A 25,581-nucleotide genomic window follows, 5' to 3' on the forward strand; every position below is an offset into this window, starting at 1 on the left:
TCTGATGTGAGGTCTGAGTGGGGGTCTTATTAACACTGGGGGCATGATTGGTGGTCTGATCTGAGGTCTAATGAAAAATATTTTTTTCTTATTTTCCTCCTCTAAAACCTAGGTACGTCTTATGTGCAGGTGCGTCCTTATAGGGCAAAAAATATAGTGTGTGTGTATATATATATATATATACATACTGTATATTAACATATATTTATAGCGATTGGAGTTGTTTTTCTGATACGGCTGTCTAAATCTCATGAAAAACAGTGCACCAGCTGCTTTCAAAGTATAATACGTAATTGGCACACAATTTTGGTCCTAATTAGATTTATAAAAATATATGGTGTTCAAAGGTGGGTTTGTACTTTGATGATGTCACATGCTTAAAGGGGTCACCCGACCCCTTGCTAAAAGAGGTTATAACAAGTATTAAAATTATCCCGTATCCACAGGATACGGGATAACTAAATGATTGATAAGGGTCTGACCACTGTAAACCCTACCAGTCCCGAGAACAGAGATCCTACATTCCCATCCTGATGGAGCAGCAGGCCAAGCATGAACCCTGTTGTTCCATTCATTGTCTCCCACCAGTTCGACCACCACCAATCAGTTATTCCCTAGATGTATACAAAAAAGAATTTGGAACAAACAACTTCTTCTAATTCCATCATTGTGAGAACATTCACTTTATTCTTTTTGTTGTATTAAAAAAAAAAAGAAATTAAGACCCCAACTTCTGCTTCAGTCCCAAAAACCAATTACCTAACCAAGCTCACCCAACCCACTGTTGAAGAAAGACATTCAGAGCTGCATTGTAAAAGAGTCTTTCTGGACTGGATCCAAGTAATAGACTAGATAGACTATATTTATCCAAGTGTTCCTGATGATTCCATCTTCAGTACTCACAGATGCCAGGTACTCCATTTTCCAAGGTTATTTAATATTCATTTCATTTAGCACAAATCTATGATCCTTTGAGGAAAGTTCTAACCCATTGTGCTGTGTCCCCTCCTTGCTGGGTACCACGTTTTGTGCTGTGTAGCATCCATATTATGTATGATCTTTCTTGAGTAGCTGCATGATTCCTTCCATTTCACTCTTGGTCGAGCTGTATTCCTGAAGTGTTGTGCTGCCTCAAGTACAGTCTTTTGTCTATATGTTGTATTGTATTCTGTGCAGATACTTGGAACGGAAAATATCTTGGCAGTGAGTTGCTCATCTATAATGATGGCAAATGTCTGGTCTGGAGAACGACATGAACGCTTCTAGTGATGTTGGAGCCAAGAAGACAACGCAAGTTGATGGATTTTACATCGGGTTTAGGAACTTAGTGAGAACCTCTTCATATATGGACTTTCTGTTCTTTCTGTATTTTGACTTGGGGTAACAAAACCAATCTCCAGCGCCTCATTAGGAATATGGTGTCATATACAGATTTATCCATGCAGTAATCAGATAGCCGGCTGCAGGCAGCAGTGTTTATATCAGCATTGCATTCAAGGCAAGAGATATCTGATATCTTGCCATTTTTTTTTTGTTTTTTTTCAAAATGTGAATACAGTTGGCGTAAGCCAGGGTTAGCTGTGTTATTAAAAGTTTGAGTAGTCTGCATCATAATCCAGTATTAATGCATTCTATGTTTTTCAGGGGTGGTGTAGTTATTGGTCTTTCTATCCCGTAAAAATTATAAACTCATCCCGTACCCTTCCCATCTGCTTAATCTATTAGTGCAATCAACGGGGGATTTTTATCAGTTTTCTTATTTTTATATTTGAATGTTATAGATATTCTTAAAATTATACATATATATGACTATTTTCAGGAAACACTGTTAGTTGGAACCTTCTTCTACCACTGGGTATAAAGGCAGAAGTTGGTACCTGGAATCAAAGCTTATTCATGGCAGTAATTTAATTAAGCGCTAAATTCCAGGATGGTACATGGGGTCCCATGGCAATGCTGTATTTAAGAACAGTCCCTCCTACAATCAGTTTCCTAATGGCAGTGACATTTAAATCGTCCCTTTCACCTTCATGAGTGCCAGGTTTTTTTATTAGTTGAGCCAATATTCACAAGCTTTTGGGATGCTGAAGCCTCAGAAATATCCAGGGGCGGACTGGCCATAGACCCTACAGGGAAATTTCCTGGTGGGCGGATGTCCTCCTGACGGCTGCTGGCTGGGTACATAACGATCTGATGCTCTCATTATTAATCAATGCTAGGAGTATCAGGTACTTATGCACCTGGCTAACAGTCGCATAGGACGGTGATACAGTGGAATACTGTGGTGAGGGCGGCAGTATTTAGTGCTGCACTGTGGTATTTGGTTCTGCTGGGGCGGTATTTTGTGCTGCACTACAATATTGCCAGCCCTACTTCCATGACTACTTGTGTTGTCCCGCCTTCTGTCAATTTGGACAGAAGGTGGGGCAGTTAGTTTATTTTTTTCCAGGGTCACTTTTAGTCCCCAGTCCGCCGCTGGAAATATACTTTAAATTGTCTCAATCTACAAATAACAATGAGGTGACCAATAAAAAGAAAAAAAAGTTGAAGCCATTGTAAAAACTAAAATGTACTCAGGATAATTGGCTTGTTTTTAGTGGTCGCTCCTTCCCAGTAAAGTGTACGATTGGCAGTGACACATTTTAAAGGGTCAATCCTTCTTGAATTTAAATTGCAGCGGCAGCCTTCGGGACTGACTGACAAGTTCAATACGGCTTCTGCCAACAGAAACCTGCTATGTTGGAGTCTATTACTGTCCCAGAGAGACAGCCTAATTCCAATCCTGGAAGACAGGGAGAAAGTTCCCATAAATATTCACTGTAGTGGTCCCTGCTGCAGACTTGTCATTCGTTTCTCACTCCAATGGATTATCATCATCTTTGCTTTATCAAGCAAGGCCTAGAGGTGTCATGGGAATGATAGAGAATATTGATTGACAAATGGCGAGAGAAGGTGTCACCAAGGATATGCTACCGCTATCCACCTCCAGACCTGGAAAACAAGCAGAGGAAGCTGTTTGTACAATGCAAAGAATCATTTCCAGACAGTCATCATAGTAAAGTAAAAAAACTGAGTAGCCACCAACTTTATTGGAAGTGCCATTGGTCCTTGTTATCTACATGGAAAAAATTAAGAACGTTTTCCTGCCATACCAAACTTATCTTTTTTCAGATTTTTGAATGTACTACTTTGTACCATTAAATTGCTGTAGAACATTAACAGGGGTTAACCCTTAACGACCGCCCACTGTCTTCTGACGGTGCAGGTCTCTTCAGTCTGCAACAACGTCTTTTGGGCTGCTGAAGCGGTTTTGCACTAAGAAGGAGCTATTACTAAAAGTTCTTAGCGCAGCCTCCTGCATAAGAGCCGGGGTCAGTGGAAGCGCCAACTCTGGCTGTTAATCTTTTGATCACGTCATGATCCATACAGCAGTATGATCAATAGGGATTCCCTCCTGCAATCGGGTCAACAGGTTTCCCAGTGACCTGATCGTAGCTGGGGGAGCAATGCTCAATCAGCCCTGGGGACCTATGATGGTCTCCAGGGCTGTCTGCACTGTAAGCCTGCTGTCAGGGCACACTATCGTTGCCCTAATAGCAGCCTGTGTCATAATGGCACAGAGCATAATGTATTAGCATATAGGAGTCTGTTAATACATTATAAATGTGAAATTAAGTTATAAAACATTAATCCCATAATGGGATTTTTTTTTAAAATGCCATAAGGTAATAAAAAAATGTTCCCCCCTCAAAAAAAAAATCTCCATTATAAAATCTCCAGTGTAAAATGCATTTTATTGTGCACACATTAGATTAAAAAAAAATTAAAAAATCCATAAAACCGTAATGACCTGAAGAATAAAATTATCAGGTTATTTACTGTGAAACTTGTAAAAAAAATTAGTTTTTCTATATTTCCGCAGCAATAATAAATTACACTTTAATTTATATTTACCACTGAACAATGTAAAAAAATACCAATATTTCTCCGGCATAAAATAATGCTCCAGGCAGCCACATCAGTTAAAAAAATAAATAAATAAATATTTTGATGGTCATTAAGACCTTTTCCAGCCTGATCATAAAGGGGATTTCCAGGACATAGATATTAATGGCCTATCCTCAGTATAGGTCATCAACATTAGATAGGTGGCACCCCCACCAATCAGCTGTTTAGAGCAGCAATTGACCCCAGAAAATATACAGTGTATGGAAGGCTGCAATACCTAGGCATGACCACTACACGGTGTACGAAGCCTTCTGCTTTTATCTCTTACACTGTATAGTTTCCAGCGCCTGCCTGACATAGCTGATTAGTGGGGGTGCAGGGTGTCGGACCCCCCACCGTTTTGATATTGATGACCTGTCCCGAGGATAAGTCTCACCCCTCCCACATGCTTGGGACTACTACACAGCAAAGGCAGTGGTTTTTCTAACAGCTCTGTCTGGTATTACAGTTCATCGCCATTCCTTTCAATGGCCATGAGCTGCAAACACAGCCTATGGACAGATGTAGCAGATTTTATCGTTTCATCAGTTACTATTGGATGAATAAGGGCTCATTCAGACTTCCGTGGGTGTTTTGCGGTCCGCCCATGTGCGTTCTGCATTTTGCGGAACGCACACAGCCGGCCCTATACAGAAAATGCCTATTCTTGTCCACAATTGTGGATAAGAATAGGACATGCTGTATATTTTTTGCAGGGCCGTGGAACAGAACTAACACCATGTGCTGTCTGCATCTTTTGCGGCCCCGTTGAAATGAATGGGCCCTTAGAGTACAGCCCAGCAGGGTAGCTTGCTACATGCGGGCAAACTATGTCCATCCACAGCAAACAACTGTCGGATGATTTTGCGGCAAAATCACACGGCCATTGGTTGCTGAGCATGGGTGTGGTTTTACCGTATGCAGCCAGCCGCAAAATTAGGCCGCACTTAACAGCAATAATTCTGGATGGGTGATGGTCTTCGTATGTTCACATTTCTAGATTTTTACTAGAAGAGGATTCACATTTGACATATCTATTTTGAGTAATGCTGATCAGACTATAGAGTCATTAGCAGGGTGCAGAAAGAACAGCAATTGGCTGTAATTGTATGGTTCATACCTTCCTCTCCGGATATTCCTTGCAGATAGGAAGAGAGAAAGAAAGAAATACCATTATTAACACACAATGTCAGGTTTTCCCTTTCTCAATATATAATTCTAAAAATAGGAAAAGAGAAATGTAGCAGCTCTCACCTGCCCTTCCTTTAGTTGTGAGCACGGATGGCCCGTGTCAGGTGCGGGCAGCAAATGCAGAAAGAAGTTGAGAAAAATCCAGCTCCACTTTAAAGGAATGTGCGTTTATTCAGCTTGCAGTTAAAAACTCATCCACGAAATACAAAATTTAGCAGTCTTGACAAGACTGCTAAATTTTGTATTTCATGGATGACTTTTTAACCGCAAACTGAATAAACGCACATTCCTTTAAAGTGGAGCTGGATTTTTCTCAACTTCTTTCTGCATAATTCTAAAAATGATTGGTAAAAAAAATAACCTGTTGGTTACTTACTTGAAACCCCATCCGGTTCCTCCTAATACAATGGCAGCTATGAGCACAGCCCCTGCGATAGATCCGATGATAATATTTGTACCACTGGGACCTGCAGTAATAATATGGTTTTAGTAAAAGTAATTCCCCAGTGAAGAATAAGCTGTAGGGCTTATTATAAATCATATATATATAGACAAAGAAAGTTCACAGTTGACGCAATTTGAAATTGCAGTTTTCATCTCTCAAGTTTTTTTTTACTGTTCTCATTCCATCAAGTGAAATTATGAGGACATTTGTCCTGTTTCCACGATCCAACAGAAACAATTTACTGATGCTATGCAAACATTTACATTGTGTGGACATTTTTCTTCTCTCATGAAACATTCAATGATTGGTCCTGAAAACATCATACTAGATAGTCCATGAAGACCGAGAGTACTATTAGTCTTGACTTATAGATGAAATACATAACGTACCTTTTGATCTCTCCACAACTCCAGTGGTTTTAGGAACAGGAACGGGATCGTATACACTGCAGTCTTTTCCAGTCCAGTCCGAATGACAAATACATTTCCCTTCGTTACTGCAAACCTGATTAAGACAGAGAGGATCTAAATGGTGCTAAGCCTGCTTTTGGCCAGTTCTGACCAACGTGCATCAGGATCTTTTAGTGCCTAAAACTAAAAGATCTGCATGAGATTAGAATAGCATGGCTGTTTTCTTCCAGAAACAACACCCCATTTGCCCATGAGTGTTTTGGGTATTGCAGCTACTGTAAGTCTCTGGGGCTCAAGTATAATACCACCCACCACTCATGGACAAATGTTGCCCTGGTGCTGGAAGAAAGCAGTTTCATCCAGAATATGAAACTGAACATACCCCATGATCTGAGCACACCCCTCCACGTCCACCGCCTGGGCAGGTACTAAAGTTGAACTCATTTGCTGATATACACTTCCGATCTAGACACATCATGTTAGGTCCACACGGTGTCCCATCCTCAACATACCCCAATCTTGAGCCATCTGGTAGAATCACCTGTCCTCCTCTGTAAGTAAGAAAACATCATAACATTGTGGTGTCAAAACATTCCCACGGTACGTTATAATCAGGGGGGCAGGATACATATTAAAGAGTCACTGTACTTTCACACAATTTCATTTCATTTAATAGAGAATGGTGCAAATAGCAAATTTCTAAATCACTTCATTAAATAAATATGCCTGTCTAACCACTCCTTTTTATTACAACATACTATTAAACTTTGGGACACATTAACCCATAAGGGGATGGGTATCAGAGGACTTAGCCCGCTCACTCCTATTTTTCATAACCCAGCATTCCCTGATGGAATGGGTAGGGATTAATTTTCTGGGCTTTAGGACCTCGGACGACCCTCGCTTTCATCACTTGATCCAAGGAAGTGCATTTCCGTCTCTATCAGTTATGTCCACTAAATTTCCGGACAAGAGGATATCTTGGCTGGAATATGAGCAAATTAAATGTTTCGTCTTGTCCAGGGGAGCACAGTGTTCTTTCGGGGCCTCACTCACAGAGTTTGAAAAATTGTTTACTTTGTCTTCTCCACCGACTCACCTTGTTTCCTACCTGTATCAGATTCTTCTAACGGACTCACATAAAGGCAGCCCGAATTTTATAAAGGGCTGGGAGTCAGATTTAGGTACTAGCATAGCAGAAATTGATTGTCAAAAAGCTTTCCTATACTCTCATAAGCTTTCTATGGCGTGTGCCGCTCAAGAGAAGAACTACAAAATATTATCCCGTTGGTATAGATACCCGGTCAGACTCCATAGAATTTTCCCTTCAGTTTCAGAGTTATGCTGGAGATTCTGCAAAGAAAGAGGTACGATGCTTCATGTGTGGTGGGGCTGTGACTTGATTAAACCCTTTTGGGACTCAGTATTCCAAGCATTTAATAAAATTTCTCCAAAACCAGCGAATAATTCTCCTCAGGTGGCGCTCCTCTCCATACTTCCGGGATCTATGTCGTCTCAAAAGGGGTCCTTACTAAGATTTTTTATTACAGCAGCCAGAACAGTGATCCCCAGATACTGGCGCTCAACACAGGTTCCCACGATGAGGGATTGGTTTCAAGAAATGCAACAAATAGCTAGAATGGAGGAGATTTCGGCTGAGGCGTTCGATTTGTTGGCTAAATATAGCAAGACATGGGCTGGATGGGCTACTGCAATAGAATCCCCAGATTTTCTCTCTCTTCTGGCTTTATGAGGTAGGATGACTTTGGTTTATGGTGGTGATGAAAGCCTCAGGCTTTATATCTCCCCTAGTGACAGGGATATGGTTCCTTCCCCTTCCTTCCCCCCCCCCCCCCCCTTGCCCTTACCCTCCTCTTTCCTTTCTTACCTGTCGACATTCTTTCTGTTTCTATATTTTTTCAGTTAGGTTTATGTGCTTGGTTGACAAACTGAGCAGCAGATTATGACAGAATGGAATAGCATCGACAATGTTATGCACTTTATGTATGTACTTGATGTCATGATATCTTATACCAGTACTGTCATAAGTTGACATGGAGCTCCTACAAGGAGTTTTTGTTATTTTGTAAAGTTTAATCTGATGAAAACTTTAATAAAATCTGATTAATCTAAAAAAATATGCCTGTATCCACCTGAAAAAAGCTCAAATCATGGCCACTAGGGGTCTCACTTTCACCTACTCCTCTGCCTGTTATCAGCAGGCAAGATCCATCCTTAGTAACAGAGGCGGCAGAGGTGAAGTGGGGGGGGGGGGGGGGTTTCAGAACTATCTGAGATGCTTAGACTGATAAAAGGACTGCTCCTAAAAAGCTTCTAAAGATTACAGGAGCCTCCTGCCTTTTTGTAAGGGCTCATTCACACGACGGTAGGCCGTCTGTGCCTGTATTGCGAACCGCAAACACAAAACCCATTGAATTGAATGGGTCTGCAAGATACAGCGTGGAGGCATGGATCGGAAGCCCATGAAAGCACTACGAAGCTCCTCCGTGGGCTTTTGGGTCCGGGCCTCCGCACAACAATCAACTGTTGCTCCACCTGTAGTATACCACGACCTGATTCAGAACCTCACTCAGGCTCCACAATTATATCCACATAATCCACTCAGTCGTATTAGTCTTATTCAAAAGGTGATTCGTGAGGTATAAATAATATTTACTCTTTTGAAGCTTTGCTTGTATTTTTCAGTCCATTTATTTTTCATATTAATAAATCGCTATAATGCATAGAATTCCTGAGAGCGCTGAACGGATTGCTGCCCATGCTGCGCGAAGTTTCGAGGTTCATGCATGATTAAAGGGGCGTGGCCCCCGAAACGTTACTCCGCACAACAAAAAATAAGACAAGTCCTATCTGTTTCGGTATGCGCCACTATACAGGATTAACATGGATGGCCTATGGTCGTGTAAATGAGCCCTACAATAAGTGTGATTTTCCCCTTCTTATCCGTTCTGTGAGCCACAGAGATGAAAGCAAACAGTGGGAAGTAAGGAAAAAAACATCACAGCAGTACGGTGCTGGCTTATTCCACAGAGAGATACATCCCCTGCTTCTGAGTGAAATGCATCTAGCTGTGCAGCTGAAACAGGGGATAATATGGCTGAAAAATACATTAACAGTTATGATTGTACAAAGAAGCACTGCCATTATGCAATTTTTTATTTTTTTTGAAAACTCAGGTGCCTTTTAAAAATAACAAATAAAAATAATTGAGTTGAAAGTTACTGAAATTTTGTTATGTCCCTTTCATGAGATTTCAAAGACTGCAATAATAACTATACATTGACTACACAGGAGTACCTGGAAATTCCATAGTTGTTATCTGTGCTTAAGTACTGCAATTTTGTTGAATTAGAGCCATAACTTTTTTCCTGGCTTCCTGATCCACCCATCTATTTCCTGAGATGTCATCGCCAATGTCTTTTATACACAGTAATGTCACATTGTGTTGACTTCTTGGCGTCTTCATTGAGTATTGTCCAACTAGCCTAAACAGTTGCTTTGATCAGTGGAACAATCGCTCATTCAGACACCTATTCCCCATCATATGTAAGGAAGCCATGATCCAACAAGGCGCTGACTTGTCATTGCTCATGCGTCCATAAAAACTACTTGCTGGTTGGCAGTATATTTCCCCATGTAAACAGGGGATGTGCTGCCGACATAGTGTAAAGTGGATGTGAGGAGGGGGTATGAGTGGGCACATTAATGACAGATTTGCATCTCATCGATCGGCACTCATTATGGGCAGAAAGTTGGCATTTTTAAAAGGACTCGTATATGATTGTGTCTTACCTGCAATCAATATATCTGTTCTGGTGATAGAAAGACATACTTGTGATGTCACCATTCAGCTCTCCAATTCTTGGTAATCCAGAGATATTGGAACATAGGAGGTAGCCACAGAGCACATCTCTAATGGACAGAAAGAGGACATCTCTGAACACCTGTACAGCATACTGTACCCCACACCTCAAATTGCTTATAACAAGTAATGACTACCAGTCAACTGTAGAGATACATGCACACAGCAGTGCAGTTATACAGTTTTTCCGTGTGGTCTTCACTGCATTTTCACACCACACTGCATTTTCACACCAAATCCATATGTGTTACTAGCGGATTTTGATTGGGATTTGCCAGAGATAATGCAAAGGGCAAAAACCTGGCCTGAAAATCCATGCAAAAAATTCATATGCTGCGGATTTCAAAATCTGCACCTCAGGTCAATTTCTGCACTGAATATTTCCAAAATGTGTACATAAAATTTTTAAATTCTCATTTACTTAGGTGCTACTGCCTTGGGTGGTACTGTATTATGCTGTGGATTGTCCGAACAAATATCCGTGTGGTGAATCTACACGTAATACCCACCTCGTGCATGTACCCTACGGTGTTCATCGCTGCCCTAAGTCAGGTCATACAATAGAGATTGCGTAATCAGGTCGCTGTTCTCACTTACGGTTTGCTGCACTGAATCCAGTTATCGCCATCTCTTCCACAGTTGCCTTTCTCTGTCCCTTCAATGTTTAGTTTTTCATAGCAGAACCTGTCTGATTCACCTAGAAAAAGTAAGAACGGTACATTAGATGTTGCAAGGTCCATCTTCTTGATTTGTCACACTGTTTGAATAGATGGGACCGAAAAATAGCTTTGATTACTTGAGTGTGATGCTGCAAATGTACCATCAGTTCTTCCAGACTACGGACATCAGTCTTTATATGTACAGTGCTAAAGCATGTATGAAACCTGCAAGGTGCCTTCGTTTTCAATATAGGGACACACTAACTATAATGTTTAGGTATTGGCCTCTTTATATTCTAAATTTATACAGTGATTAAGTTGATCTTTCATTTATATGTTTGCCAAATCCCATAAACTTCATGTTAAATGAAAACTCCTCTCCTGATTCTGGCTCAGTCTGACATAAGTCACTTTAGGAGGCAGTGAGAATAATAAGATCATTTTACGAAGGTCAATAAACAACTGGAAAGAGTGATTTTTTTATTAATTTAATTGTCCTGAGGCAGGAGACTACTACTGAGATTTAATGGAAGCGATCTGGACAATACAAGATGATTCTAGTAGATAATGAGGAAATATACAGAAAAGGTTCTATTATATGGGCTGAAGCCCAGGCAATTATTGGGAGGGAGGAACGTCCCTGATAATCGCCTGATTGTAAGTGGAGGTGATAGCTTCATTTACATGCGGCAATCATATCCTCTGTATGGGGATGAATGATCAGCCCTGCGATTGCTGTTTACAAACAATGATTTATGTGCCACATAAAAGATGATTTTTACTATGTCTGCATAAAAGATGTGATCTGATCACATGTTTATACGGCCAATGATTGGGAACAAACATTCTTACGAATGCTTCTTCAGCCGCCTATTCGCCTGTGTGAAAGGGCCGTAGAGCTATTCAGGAATTTCAGAATGTCTAAAGCTTTAACCAAGATTTCAGTTCATTTATCATCTTTTTAAGTGGATGTGAAGACATGGCATTTTAAAAGCAAAGCTCCACTCTTGGCATCACATTAGTATACTGGAGATTTGTATTTTGAGCAATTCCCTAATGTACATAGCCATTCTGTGTGCATAGGACCCTGTAACGGTACACTAAGACTGCACACGTTGAGGATTACATGCGTTTTTTTCTGCACTCATTTTCATCCAGGAAAAAAAAAACAGCATAATACAGTAACGGCAAAGTGAATGAGATTTGCCAAATCTCATATACACATTGCGTATTTGGTAAGTGCGGAAACTGACCTGCAATGCAGATTTTGAAATCCACAGCATATCAGTTGTTTGTGCAATTTTGCACCTTATGTAGAGTAGTTTTCCTATAGCCTTCAATAGGGTTGTTAAACAGAAAACTCGCACCAAAAACGGCATAAAAACCGCACAAAAAAATGCGATAAATAGTGTGGATTTATATGCATTTTTTACGCGGTTTTCACACTGATTTTTTGCATACAAATACCAATGTGTGCAGGTAGCCTAAAAGGGGTTATCCCATGATTAATGTAAAAAATGAAAATCAGACATCATATAGTACATGAAAATCCCTTTCTAACAAAGCAAGAACCAGCCCTGTACCTCACATGGATCCAGAGATCTCCCCATCCATTGCTCTGCTAGATTTATATCAAGCTGACAGCTCAGGGGGAGTGTCTTTTCTGATGTAGCTCAGGGGGAGTGTCTCAGATCTCACTATCACAGCTCAGAAGGTGTGTCCATGCTCTCTCCCTCTCACAGCTCAGGAGGCAGTTAAAGGATAAAACTGAGCATGTGCGGCCTTCTCAGTGAGCAGGACAAAGAAATAAGAGAAAGAATAAACAGCAGGTGGCGCTGTACAGATTTTATTGAATAACTCAATGGATATGCAAAATTTTAATTACATGCAGTTAAAAAAATATTCAGATCTGGGTGCTGGTTTGAACACTGTAGAATATTTTTCATGGAACAACCCCTTTAAGGTCTGCAGTACATGATATACCATCCCCTGTATCCATCATCAAGGATAACAGCGCACAGTATAGTACTTGCAAAATGATCTCTGTGCATCTGGCTTATTATGCTTGTGATATGTAGCATTTATTCCATGTCAAAACTCTGTCATCAACAATGATCCATTCCTAGACTTTGACTTTCCATATGCCATTCTCCACCTATCTCTCCCTTGATTATTGCATGTCATTTATTTTTGCACTCTATTGCTTTTAGTTCAGCTGTGTATTTAATCTATTTCTTATGCACTAGGGCTAAACAGAGCAAGAGGAAACTAAAATAATCTGATAGATTTAGCTACAGAGGTCACACTTACTCCGTCCCCATAGTGCAATGCATTGACGATCTCTGGTCTTGCAACGGCCTCCATAGCATCGACCCTGTTAAGCATACATTTCTGTTTTTATCAATAAAATCAAACATCTTTTAAAAAATTTATAATTCTATCACATAGTGTAAGTTAAACAATTATTCTTTTTTCATAATATGTTTGTCGATTTTTCTCAAGTATAAAAAGAAACAAAAAATAAGGCATTCAAATCATGCCTTCAGAGAAAAACCATGACTAACTACAAGCTGTCAATGAGATGCATGCAATGAACCAATTTAAAAAATAGGGTATAAACCCAACAAGGAGAGTAATATAAAAGTAAATTTTTATAACGCTCTAAACATTGTCTATAGGATCCAGCCTTTCAGTAAGAGTCCATTCACACGTCTGTCTGATATCCTAATGGGATCCAAAGATCCATGAGAAATAAACAATTTAGCTGCCTATGGAGCCAATCACTTGCCACTAGTGTCTTGTTATGGTTCCCCTGGCCAGTTGCCAGAGGAACCAGGGCCAGAGGGCCCTCGCTGACGTCGGAGCCCCGGGGCTCCTGAACGTCAGGCCGTGCGGGCGGCAACTCCATGTGGCGTACTGCCACACCGGCATGAGCTGCCTTCCTCTGGTATAAAAGGCCAGCACCTGCATCTGCAGGTGACGGTGAATTTCTTGTCCTCTAGCTCCCCCTACTGGGTCCTTGCATTATTGAAGACTCCCCTGGCTTGGATCTCTTATTGGTATTGTGACTCCTGGTTCTGACTCTTTGGCGTATTTTGGTTTTCTAGTTTGCCTAGCGTTACTTGTCCTGTATTGTCCAACTGGCATTTGACCCTTTTTCTGTACGCCAACTCTCAGGATGTTTGTTTGTTAGTCCATGTTTTTGTGTCGCCTTTCTCGTATTGCAGTGTAGAGACTGTCATCCAGTTGTGGGGTCAATGCTTAGGGTGCGAGTAGGGAGGAATAGCGGTCCAGGCAGTTTTAGGGCTCCACTATCGCAGTTTGTGTGTGATGGTAGTCCTTATCCTTCATTTATGATATAGGGGTTTTGCCTTGAGAATAATTTGCACTGGTGGGCCCCAAGAACCCCAATCTGACATTGATAACTACCCTGTGTTGCCTGTGAAGTAAGTTGGCGAATACAGAGCTCAGGGTCCAGGTCAGGAGGCAAATGCAAGTTGGTAATACGACAAATAAGATCAAATACAGAAAGCCAAAATGTATTAACCGTCATGCATTCCCACCACATGTGAAAATAGACCCTTTTAGGCCACAAGCCGCTCCAACAAGGACTAGAGTACAATGGTTTAGATGTAGCCAGTCTAGCAGGGGTCAAGTACTATTAAAGGAAATATGTTTGTGTCGTTTCCCAACGGGTGATACTTTTAGAGACTTTGCTTATCCAATTGCAAGCTAGTTACCACTCAGCCTACCCCAGATCATTCTCCCACAATAAACTTGTGAGAAGATTTGCATTCCAAATAAAGGACATCATTTAACTTCATAAAATGTGGAATATCATTTTTGTTGCCTTATACACTAAAGTAAAAAACATAAAGGCTGATTTGGAGGAATAAGGAACATCCACATTAACTAAAAACAAAATATGCTGAATACGAAATATAAAACAGATCAAATTTACGAGAAAGGAGAAGTGTCCCGTCATTTAGCACCTTACCAACAGAAGTTTTACATAATTATATCCTAGTATTTTCTGGTGAGAACTCTTGCTGATCATGTCATTTTAAGATTATTTAAACGTGAATTTTATTCATAATTCACTCCTGCACCTGTGTCTAGGAATTAAAGAAGTGGCGGTACAACCTGGTGGATCTGGCATATAAACTGGCAGTAATATTGATGAAAGCCACCTGTGATTTAATAATCTAGAACATGACAAGGAATTGTTCTACAAACAGTGATATACACTCAAAGCCACTGTGAGAATACCTGTTCATTGTCACAGAAGTATCCGTCCTGCTTGTGTAGATTTGCTGGGCACTGTGTAAACACAAGGAGACATGGATTACCTTACATAAGACAGATTCACATTCACAAATCCAATCGTTTTATTCATTTTGATCTTTTATTCGTTGACGTCTTCTCCCTCTGTTCTATGAGGGAATTTTTTTTCTTTGTGTAGTAAAACAGGGATGGATGTGTCCTAAAACGTCAATGTCTAGTAATTTCATATCATTGCCCAAGATCAAAGTTACCTGAACCTTAAAAGGGTTGTCCAGGGTGGTAAGAAATGGCTCAGAGTGGAATAAAAAAAAATGAAAGAAGGGATATTCGCCCTCAACTATCCCCCGTTACTCACGTTCCGATGTTTACTGAGTTACTGCTTGTCTCTGCTTCCTGGTCTTAAAGGGGTTGTCCCAGTGTTTAATACTGTTGACCTATCCTGGATGTCAGGATATGTCACCAGTATCTGATTGATGGGATCCGACTCCCAGCACCCCCGATCAGCTGTTCGAAGAGACCTCTGGTAAGTGCCGCAACCTCTTCCTAGGCCACTGGCATCATGTTCATTGAACACAAGTGAATGGGGCAGAGATGCAGTACCCAGCACAGACCCTATCCAATGGACGGCACTGTGCCTGGTAAGCTGTGAGGAGGCCACGGCACTCAACAGAACTCAACAGTATGGTTTCTCCAAACAGCTGATCAACCTGGGTGCCAGGTGTTGGACCCCAACCTCAGGATAGGTCATCATTATTAAACACTCGGAAAACCCCTTTAACATCCATTAAATGCCTGCGCAACCAATCACTGGCAGTACTGGTGAAAGAAAGGAGAGTAGGGTGTGTGGGAATCTAGGGAGTAGAAGAGGCCCCTGAGTACAAGGACTGCTTACCTTCTGTTGCTGTGAGGAGGGCACAACTACCTAAAACGCTAAATGATGGAGCCGAGCGGGCTATGCACCCTGTCCCCCTCCTGGTGCAGGTTCGTTAACTTGATAGCTGGGGACTCTGATGCAGCACTGCAGGAGCATTACAACTCCAAGGACGTAAGGATAAGATAGCATTTATTGGTGACAAAAGGCAATGCTTTTCAGGGTCGGAATGACCCCTTCGTCAGGCTAGGTACACTATAATCATTATGGTGTACGTAGCCTGATGAAGGTGTCATTCCAACCCTGAAACGTGTTGTCACCAATAAATGCTTTCTTATCCTTACCTCCTTGGAGTCATGATGCTTCTGCAGCACCGCATTAGAGTCCCCAGCTTTCTTCCCTATCGCCAACCAATCAAAGGCTGAGGCAGGTCACTGTCACCGTCAGTGATTGGATGAGCAGGCATTTTCTGCTGAGATGGGACCAGGAACCAGTGAGGACCTGGTAAAAGTTGTAACTTGAGCGTAGCCCTTTCTAAAAAATTTACCCCTTGGACAACCAATTTAATGGCTCCAGCATTTAGGGGATGTCATTGACTCTCAGAGCTGAGTTTTTGGGATCAACAATTATTAAGAAAATATCCATAGTCAAAGAACAATATTCTGTGTCTACTATGAAAGTTCTCTAGTCATAAGGTATTTGTTTAGCTCAAAACGGGAAAGTAAATGCAGAATGCAGATAGCATAAATCATTGGTACAGGAAATCCGTCTGCAGGCATGGTCCCAGCCTTTGTAGTGAAGGCAATAAATATATTCTAATGATGTACTGTACGAGTTCACTTCTGCACAATATAAAAGGTCCCATAATAGATGCTGGTTTAGACAGTAAAATGGAGATCCTCAGACATGCTGCATGCAGAACCGGTCTAAGGATGCCACACTATCCAATTAACACACGATAAGACTGACTCACCACACTGGAGTCTCCAGGACACATCTCTGGTACATCACATTCATTAATGGGCTCACGGCAAATTTTCCCCCTTGGTTCATACTGTGATCAAGACACGGAAGAAAGATATATCCTAAAAGAGTCTATGAACGCAGCATCACATATTATCTTGAAGTCTAGATGGGGCAAGCCTATAGCGTCTTACTGTCCACCTCTATATGAATCCGACATCCCAATTTCCATTTCATGCTGTATTGCGGCACACACAGTGCCTACAGCTCAATAATATGGTGCTATAATGTGCACCATAACAGTGCAACTGTTGTGTTTGTTTTTTTTTTGCTAATGTGTAGGGACAGAGATAGGGAACGTTTATATAATATAATTTATTTTGAAAAATTGTGCATTTATAGTAGAAAACTTGTCCAGAAATGACCCTTTGCAGCGACTCTAAAATGAGCATTGCTAAGGCACATCCGTCTTCCTAGTGCAGTACTGACTGGAAAGACGGGCTGGGCTGCCCTCACATAGTGGACAATAGGTTGATATCTGTATCTAAATATATATTCGTTTCCCTGCTATTTATCACTGATCAGTGTGGCCAGCGCGGTCAGTCAGTGATTCTGCTGGATACCCGGAGTAACTAACCAGCCGCAGGGAGATACATGATAGGATAGCAGTAAGTGCTCACTATTGTCAATGCAGGGAGGCAGGGGGAAGCTATTCTGCTGTATATAGGGAAAGTTATAGAGTTGTATGGATCTATAGTTAGTTACTCAGTGCGCCGAGAATACAGCAGAATCAGTGAGAATGAGCAAGGCACATAAATATATATTTAGATATTGAAAGGGATTTCCAGGATTTTTTTTCCTCAGGATAGGTCATCATCGGTGGGGATCCGACACCTGGGACCCCCACCGATCTGTTTTGAGAAGGCACCGGCACTCCTGTGAGCGCTGCGGCCTTCTCGCCGCTTAGCAAGCACAGTGCCGTACATTGTATAGCAGCTGTGCTTGATATTGCAGCTCAGCCCAGCATTCACTTGAATAGGGCTGAGCTTCTCCTAGGCCACGTGACACATGAACGTGTCATCACTCCGTCTAGGAAATGCAGAGAAAAGGCTGCGGCGCTCACAGGAGCGCCGATGCCTTCTCAAACAGCTGATCGGTGGGGGTCCTGGGTGTCAGCCCCTCACCAATTAGAAACTGATGCTCTATCCAGAGGATAGGTCATAAGTATAAAAATCTCGCAAAAATCTCAGCAGCTCCCAGCCCAGCCCGTCTTCCCTGTCAAAAGTACTGCACTGTACAGTACTAGGAAGACAGATGTGCCTTAGCAACACTCATTTAACAGAGCACTGCTAAGGAACATTTCAGGGCAAGTTTTCAACTATAAATATACGATTTCTCTAAATAAACTATATTAGAAAAATGTTCCTCATCTCTGTCCCTACACATTAGCAAATAAAAAAAACAAGGCAGTTACACCTTAAATGTCCCTTCATTTTATATTCCTTGTAGTAGTAGTCATTATTTTTCTTCTTGATGATGTATATTGTGTTAATATGCAATAAAAAAATGTACTAACATCTCTCAAGTATATACTGGTCAGACTTAAATGATCATTGTAGAGGAGAGATCTCTTACCTTACATCGCCGACAACACAGCCCGTCACTACACATGGCATCATGGCTGAGTGTGCACTTCTTACAGCAGTTCAGTGCCCCACTCTTTTTACATTCCTGTCAATAACAATAATAGCGCTAATGACCATTATGTGGCGTTTTATAGAAAACGGCTGCTCTAATATTGTATAAGTTATACCAGTTTCTGTTTCTGATGTAAACTGCAGTATATTTCTCAGCCTGTGGAGACTTGGCACTCTATTCTATGCCCCGCCCAATACAAAAAACGGGAGTAGAGAAAAACGAAAAAAAGTCACAACTTTTTTAATGCAAAACTAAGAGCCAACATTTGCAACCAGAACACTAGAAAACTGGTGAAAGTTGCATAATAAATTTCCTCCATAGTGTCCGTGATAGTAGATATTAAAAAACAGATCGAAATATGGGGGAGATTTATTAAGCTAAATGTTCTAGAATCCTGGTTCAATTTGCACCAAACGCTAGTGTACATGCCTTGCACCATATTTCTTATGTGATTTAGACGCTTTTTGTACCATACTAGAAAAGGGGATGTGGCTTAGCAGGAAGGGTCATGGCTTAAGTATCTAACTTTTACCAAGATGCACCAAATTCACTGGGATACATTTGGTGAATTTCTAGACTGCCTGATATAAATTTACACATTCTAATTATTAGACGGGATTAGTAAATCTGCCCCATAGTTTGTGGGAAAGGGTGTAGTATAACTGGTCACTTATTAGTTTAGTAAGCAGACCTACTGACAGCTATCTGTATGCATGCTGATACAGGACAGTCTATCAATCACTGATTAAGACTGCCCACTGGACTCCTAAGCCCAAAGAAACGTCCTATACAGCTGTCTATGTATGACTGTGAATAAAAAGATAATTGTCAATCTCTGATAGGACCGCCCACTGGACTCCTAAACCCAGAATGAACCGAGATTTAAATAAACTAGAATAGAAGTTATACTGAATCTTTTCCCACAAAAAACTATATATCAGCCTGCTCAGCTTCACCTACTCTATAACATGCTGCCCACAGGTAAGACTGCATGCCCGACTTATCAGATTATCATTAAAGGGGTTATCCAACCCCTAAAATGACCCCTCAATGCCTGGGCACCTAATATAGGTTATACCTACCCCACTCCCCAACACCCACGTCGCTCCTGATCCCCGCATGGCTGCAGCTGAATCTTCCCATGCGCAGATCAAAACATCCAGCAAAGGGGGTGGCAACCAATAGTAGGCTGTGACGGGGACGAGCCTCTCTAGCATCGCGGGTGACACTACGGAGGCTTTTCCCCGTCGCGGTCTGCTATTGGCTGGCAATGCTACAGGGAGATGCAGTGGCGGCAGTGCGGGGATCAGGAGCGACGCGGTTATTGGGGAGCGGGGTAAGTATAAGCTATATGAGGTGCCCAGGCATTGAGGGGGTCATTTAATGTCAACATTAACTGTAACACAAAATAGTAATTGCCACTTGGATACTCACAGTAGGTGAACCACAGTCACATTCTTCTCCCACTTCTACAAATCCATTTCCACAAGATGGAGCATCCAATAGCTAACAGAGGAAAATTAAAAGAATAAAAATACATTATTAAAAACTGGATGCATGATGGCAAAAAAAGGCAAATTAAAGTGAAACATTTGCGAAGGCTTTGGTGGTGTAAGGTCTATTACACTGTGAGTAGCAACCATAGTTAAAATGTACCTACACTTCCAGATGACTGTTCAGGATGAGCTACCATGTTTGCGTACAGCAGCAATATCTATGTATGACATTATATAAGAGTACGTTTGCATCTACCGCATGCCGGATCCGGCACAAATGCTGACTGTAGGAAAGAAAAAAACCTTTACATACAAGGTTTTTTCTGAAACCCGGCATTTATGCTGAAAAGTGGCCGGATCACTGCTAGACTTCATTATAGTCAAAGGGGATCCGGCGGTGAACGGCAGAAACTGGCAATGCCATATCTTGTGAAATCCAGCAGGCTGGTCTCTGCCAGAACAGCCTGCCAGATCCACTGCCGCGTATGTGAACGTACCAAAACCGTTTCCCCTGAGCTAGTAGGTGGAAACTAGCTACTATCATGTCTCCCATACATAGCACCTGGAGAAAACAGGAGATTCTGCTCCATAGCTCTCTCTCACACACTCACTCACTGCCTCACTCAGAGGTAGTAGCAGCAGCACAATTTAGGCCATTACAGAGGTTTACTAAAAAGTACTGGTGTGAATAAAGCACTCGGGTGAGTCTGTCTAGCAGAGAATTCAGAGTGAATAAGTGAACAGTTAAACATTGAGGGGACTGGAGGGAATGAGCCAGATTAGTGGAGAAAAAGTCATGTTTCTCCTATTACAAAGTTTCTTATATTCCCCTGAACTATTGACTTGTGTAAAGTTTTTTGAAAGGACAGTAACCATTTAAAGGGGTTGTCCAGGATCAAATAGATATTTAGAAACCATGTCTAGCTGATTCAAGGTCCCCCTGTTGTGTTCCTGTATTTTTAGCACTTCTCCAGTGCTCCTACACTAAGTATTGACATGTTTGTGTATATGTGTTGCAGCATTGTGGCGTCCAGGCAGTCAGTCAGATCAGTCTCCACTCCTCCGTGCATCCTCCCCCCTCATTGATATTCCGCCTCCTGTCCGCATATCCCTCTTCTCTATCTTCATAGATAAGGCTGCGCAATGCCCGGTGTCGTCACAGGACCAGAGGGGCTTTACATATCCCTGATGTGACCTCCTACATACCTTCCTCCCTGCGCTCTGCATAATATTCTTGTCTGCCGGTGATGTCACCGGACCAGAGGGGTGTTACTTAGCGCAGCCTGTTCCTGCCGAGTACCCGCCCTCCCTGCGCTCTGAATAATCTCCGTGGGTGCTGGTGACGTCACCGGGCTCCTTGCGAGGCGGAAGAGGCTTCGCTCTCCACAAAGAGGCCCTGTACGTCACTAACTTGTAGAGTAACCACACTTCCGGCTCAGAATTTGGAGATTAGAAAATGGGGCATCAGAAGAGCAAAATAAAGGTAGTGCACTTAAGCAAATGTCACCAATCCTGGACAACCCCTTTAAACTGCGTTCTATTGTGATCCACCAGCACACACACTCAAGGATACTTCACTTCCATACGTAATGCATACAATACAGTAATGTATGCAGATTATTCGTTATATGAATTTATGTATATATTTTCACATGGAATCTAAACTGACTAATGCTGAGAAACCATAAACCACTCTGATGTGCTATGTAGCTTAGAGCACATATCAGTTACAGGAGGCAGACAGGTGGGAATGTTCACATTTCAAACTGATCCATAGACCCCACTTACCCGACAGAGGCTAATAGAGTGTCTTCTTGGCCTCTGTCAGGCTGGTATGCTTCAGCATCCATTTATTTAAACTGTACAGAAAAGCACACTATACAGTGGACCAATGGAAAAAAAAATGTAAAAATACAATTTTTTTTTTTTTTCAACACTGGGGCGTAAGGGTGATGTAAGCCACCTTATGGTCTTAGACTTCCATCAGAGGCTCCTGACCTATATGTCTGATCAAGGGTGATGTGAACAAAATAACAAGCTGTAGGAGGTGAAGGGATAGAAACATGGGGACAAAGGAACATTATAATAGGTATGTGAAGGCAGATATGCAGCTGGGGGACAAAATGCAAACCCAGTCTTATATATAGGGACACGTTTTAAAGGAATAAGCTATGTGAGGATGTAGGACTAGTTAGGATTCTGTGGAAATAACAAATAATGCCATGTTAGGCATAAAAGGTCTCTACCTTATTGGGTTTGTTAAACAAGCACTTCCCTCCTCCGTTTTCCAAGAACTGTCTGTATTCATCAGTACTGCAGCGGGAGAATTTCTGGGGAAGGTAGTACCTGAAAAAAAGCTAATTACTGTCAGTGGCAAATACAACCGTGCTCCTGATTTATTGATTCACTGATCCTAATGTCATGTACACCAATACAACAAACAGTCATAGAAAACCACTTAAAACAACCAGAAGCACAATGCTAAAACCTGTTGTGGTAATATTCTGGACTATTGGAATTTCTTTAATGAATGTTAGATTAATGTGTGCATAAATATGTATTTATGAATGCCTTTTTCTGGACAATTACCACATACGTCCAGGCATTGTATACAGAACTGTATGGAGTATGTCAAGCTGAATTAACCCCATCACTTGTATATATATATATATATATATATATATATATATATATATATATATATATTGTGAGACAGTGACAGGTCTCACGCAGGTTGGAGGCAAGGAAGGGGTGGATAGTGCGGTCCACGCCCCTATTCCACCACAGACAAGCTGGAGGTACTCAGCCTGGCATAAAGCACCTCCCAGAGTCTCAGAAAGGGGGGAGTGGGTTACCTGTAGACAGAGGCCTGGAGGCTCTGTCTGTGTGGCCTCAGCTGGGCTAGGCTGAGGGACCACGAGGCTAAGTGACAGCCTGGAATTTGGGGGACACAGTGACGCCTGGGGTACAAGGGCCACAAGGTCAGAGTCGGGAGGACTGCTGGACCACAATCCCCCAAAGGGACTTGCATTTGCTACAGCCTGGAGGCTGCTGGGCTAGCTGAGAAAGCTGCATGTTATGACCGTGTCTGAACAGCACTCTATAGGTGAGTCAGGGATTCTGCACTATGTTTAGTTAGAGCCCAGCCGGGCAGGTATTTGTTTTGTATTATGTTTGTTTTGCTAAGGTGCCAAATAAAAGCGAAGTTTGGACCTTAAATTTGGTGTCTGGCAAAGATATTTGTGTGAATGACCCCCGGAGAAGAGCTAACCCCCCACAATATATATATATATGTACCATGCAGCTAGGACTTAAAGGATAACTGTCATATTTTCACTCAAAATTCAATTTTCGAATATGTTGTTGCTGCTGTGGTGATAATCCATAATCACTAATTATTGTGTTCACATGCCACTTGTTTAACCACCTCAGCCCCCAGTGCTTAAACACCCTGAAAGACCAGGCCACTTTTTACACTTCTGACCTACACTACTTTCACGGTTTATTGCTCGGTCATGCAACTTACCACCCAAATGAATTTTACCTCCTTTTCTTCTCACTAATAGAGCTTTCATTTGGTGGTATTTCATTGCTGCTGACATTTTTACTTTTTTTGTTATTAATCGAAATTTAACGATTTTTTTGCAAAAAAATGACATTTTTCACTTTCAGTTGTAAAATTTTGCAAAAAAAACGAGATCCATATATAAATTTTGCTCTAAATTTATTGTTCTACATGTCTTTGATAAAAAAAAAAATGTTTGGGTAAAAAAAAATGGTTTGGGTAAAAGTTATAGCGTTTACAAACTATGGTACAAAAATGTGAATTTCCGCTTTTTGAAGCAGCTCTTACTTTCTGAGCACCTGTCACGTTTCCTGAGGTTCTACAATGCCCAGACAGTACAAACACCCCACAAATGACCCCATTTAGGAAAGTAGACACCCTAAGGTATTCGCTGATGGGCATAGTGAGTTCATAGAACTTTTTATTTTTTGTCACAAGTTAGAGGAAAATGATGATTTATTTTTATTTTTTTTCTTACAAAGTCTCATATTCCATTAACTTGTGACAAAAAATAAAAAAATTCTAGGAACTCTCCATGCCCCTCACAGAATACCTTGGGGTGTCTTCTTTCCAAAATGGGGTCACTTGTGGGGTAGTTATACTGCCCTGGCATTCTAGGGGCCCAAATGTGTGGCAAGGAGTTTGAAATCAAATTCTGTAAAAAATGGCCAGTGAAATCCGAAAGGTGCTCTTTGGAATGTGGGCCCCTTTGCCCACCTAGGTTGCAAAAAAGTGTCACACATGTGGTATCTCCGTATTCAGGAGAAGTTGGGGAATGTGTTTTGGGGTGTCTTTTTACATATACCCATGCTGGGTGAGATAAATATCTTGGTCAAATGCCAACTTTGTATAAAAAAAATGGGAAAAGTTGTCTTTTGCCAAGATATTTCTCTCACCCAGCATGAGTATATGTAAAATGACACCCCAAAACACATTCCCCAACTTCTCCTGAATACGGAGATACCAGATGTGTGACACTTTTTTGCAGCCTAGGTGGGCAAAGGGGCCCATATTCTAAAGAGCACCTTTCGGATTTCTCTGGTCATTTTTTACACATTTTGATTTCAAACTTCTTACCACACATTTGGGCCCCTAGAATGCCAGGGCAGTATAACTACCCCACAAGTGACCCCATTTTGGAAAGAAGACACCCCAAGGTATTTTGTGATGGGCATAGTGAGTTCATGGAAGTTTTTATTTTTTGTCACAAGTTAGTGGAATATGAGACTTTGTAAGGGAAAAAAATAAAAATAAAAAAATCATCATTTTCCGCTAACTTGTGACAAAATATAAAATTCTAGGAACTCGCCATGCCCCTCACGGAATACCTTGGGGTGTCTTCTTTCCAAAATGGGGTCACTTGTGGGGTAGTTATACTGCCCTGGCATTTTCCAGGGGCCCTAATGTGTGGTAAGTAGGTAAATGACCTGTGAAATCCTAAAGGTGCTCTTTGGAATGTGGGCCCCTTTGCCCACCTAGGCTGCAAAAAAGTGTCACACATCTGGTATCGCCGTATTCAGGAGAAGTTGGGCAATGTGTTTTGGGGTGTCTTTTTACATATACCCATGCTGGGTGAAAGAAATATCTCGGCAAAAGACAACTTTTCCCATTTTTTTTATACAAAGTTGGCATTTGACCAAGATATTTATCTCACCCAGCATGGGTATATGTAAAATGACACCCCAAAACACATTCCCCAACTTCTCCTGAGTACGGCGATACCACATGTGTGACACTTTTTTGCAGCCTAGATGCGCAAAGGGGCCCACATTCATTTTATGAGGGCATTTTTAGACATTTGGATCCCAGACTTCTTCTCACGCTTTAGGACCCCTAGAATGCCAGGGCAGTATAAATACCCCACATGTGACCCCATTTTGGAAAGAAGACACCCCAAGGTATTCAATGAGGGGCATGGCGAGTTCATAGAAATTTTTTTTTTTTTGGCACAAGTTAGCAGAAATTGATATTTATTTATTTTTTCTCACAAAGTCTCCCTTTCCGCTAACTTGGGACAAAAATTTCAATCTTTCATGGACTCAATATGCCCCTCATGGAATACCTTGGGGTGTCTTCTTTCCGAAATGGGGTCACATGTGGGGTATTTATACTGCCCTGGCATTCTAGGG

General features: G+C 41.5%; 1 protein-coding gene across 3 annotated transcripts in view; it reads right to left on the reverse strand.

Moving 5' to 3' along the window:
• Positions 1–1,496: 1,496 nt before the first annotated feature.
• Positions 1,497–25,581, reverse strand: part of ADAM11 (ADAM metallopeptidase domain 11) — a 115,194-nt gene continuing 91,109 nt past the window's right edge. Inside the window, exons 15-27 of one of the 3 annotated variants that reach the window (XR_005779850.1) lie at positions 22,134–22,233; positions 19,826–19,897; positions 18,329–18,424; positions 16,704–16,784; positions 14,845–14,895; positions 12,886–12,949; positions 10,514–10,613; positions 9,847–9,966; positions 6,546–6,584; positions 6,013–6,127; positions 5,555–5,645; positions 5,108–5,125; positions 1,497–2,991 (exon numbers count right to left, since the gene is read on the reverse strand). Coding sequence is in view for 2 of the 3 variants with exons in the window: in XM_040437471.1 (XP_040293405.1) it covers positions 2,976–2,991; positions 5,108–5,125; positions 5,555–5,645; positions 6,013–6,127; positions 6,416–6,584; positions 9,847–9,966; positions 10,514–10,613; positions 12,886–12,949; positions 14,845–14,895; positions 16,704–16,784; positions 18,329–18,424; positions 19,826–19,897; positions 22,134–22,233 (1,093 nt within the window). In the remaining variant the exon portion in view is untranslated. Of the gene's footprint in view, positions 2,992–5,107; positions 5,126–5,554; positions 5,646–6,012; positions 6,128–6,415; positions 6,585–9,846; positions 9,967–10,513; positions 10,614–12,885; positions 12,950–14,844; positions 14,896–16,703; positions 16,785–18,328; positions 18,425–19,825; positions 19,898–22,133; positions 22,234–25,581 lie in introns of all 3 variants that reach the window. The other 2 variants (XM_040437472.1, XM_040437471.1) reach the window with 2 other exon arrangements.

This window comes from Bufo bufo, chromosome 6, assembly GCF_905171765.1.
Source record: "Bufo bufo chromosome 6, aBufBuf1.1, whole genome shotgun sequence".
Lineage (NCBI taxonomy): Eukaryota > Metazoa > Chordata > Amphibia > Anura > Bufonidae > Bufo > Bufo bufo.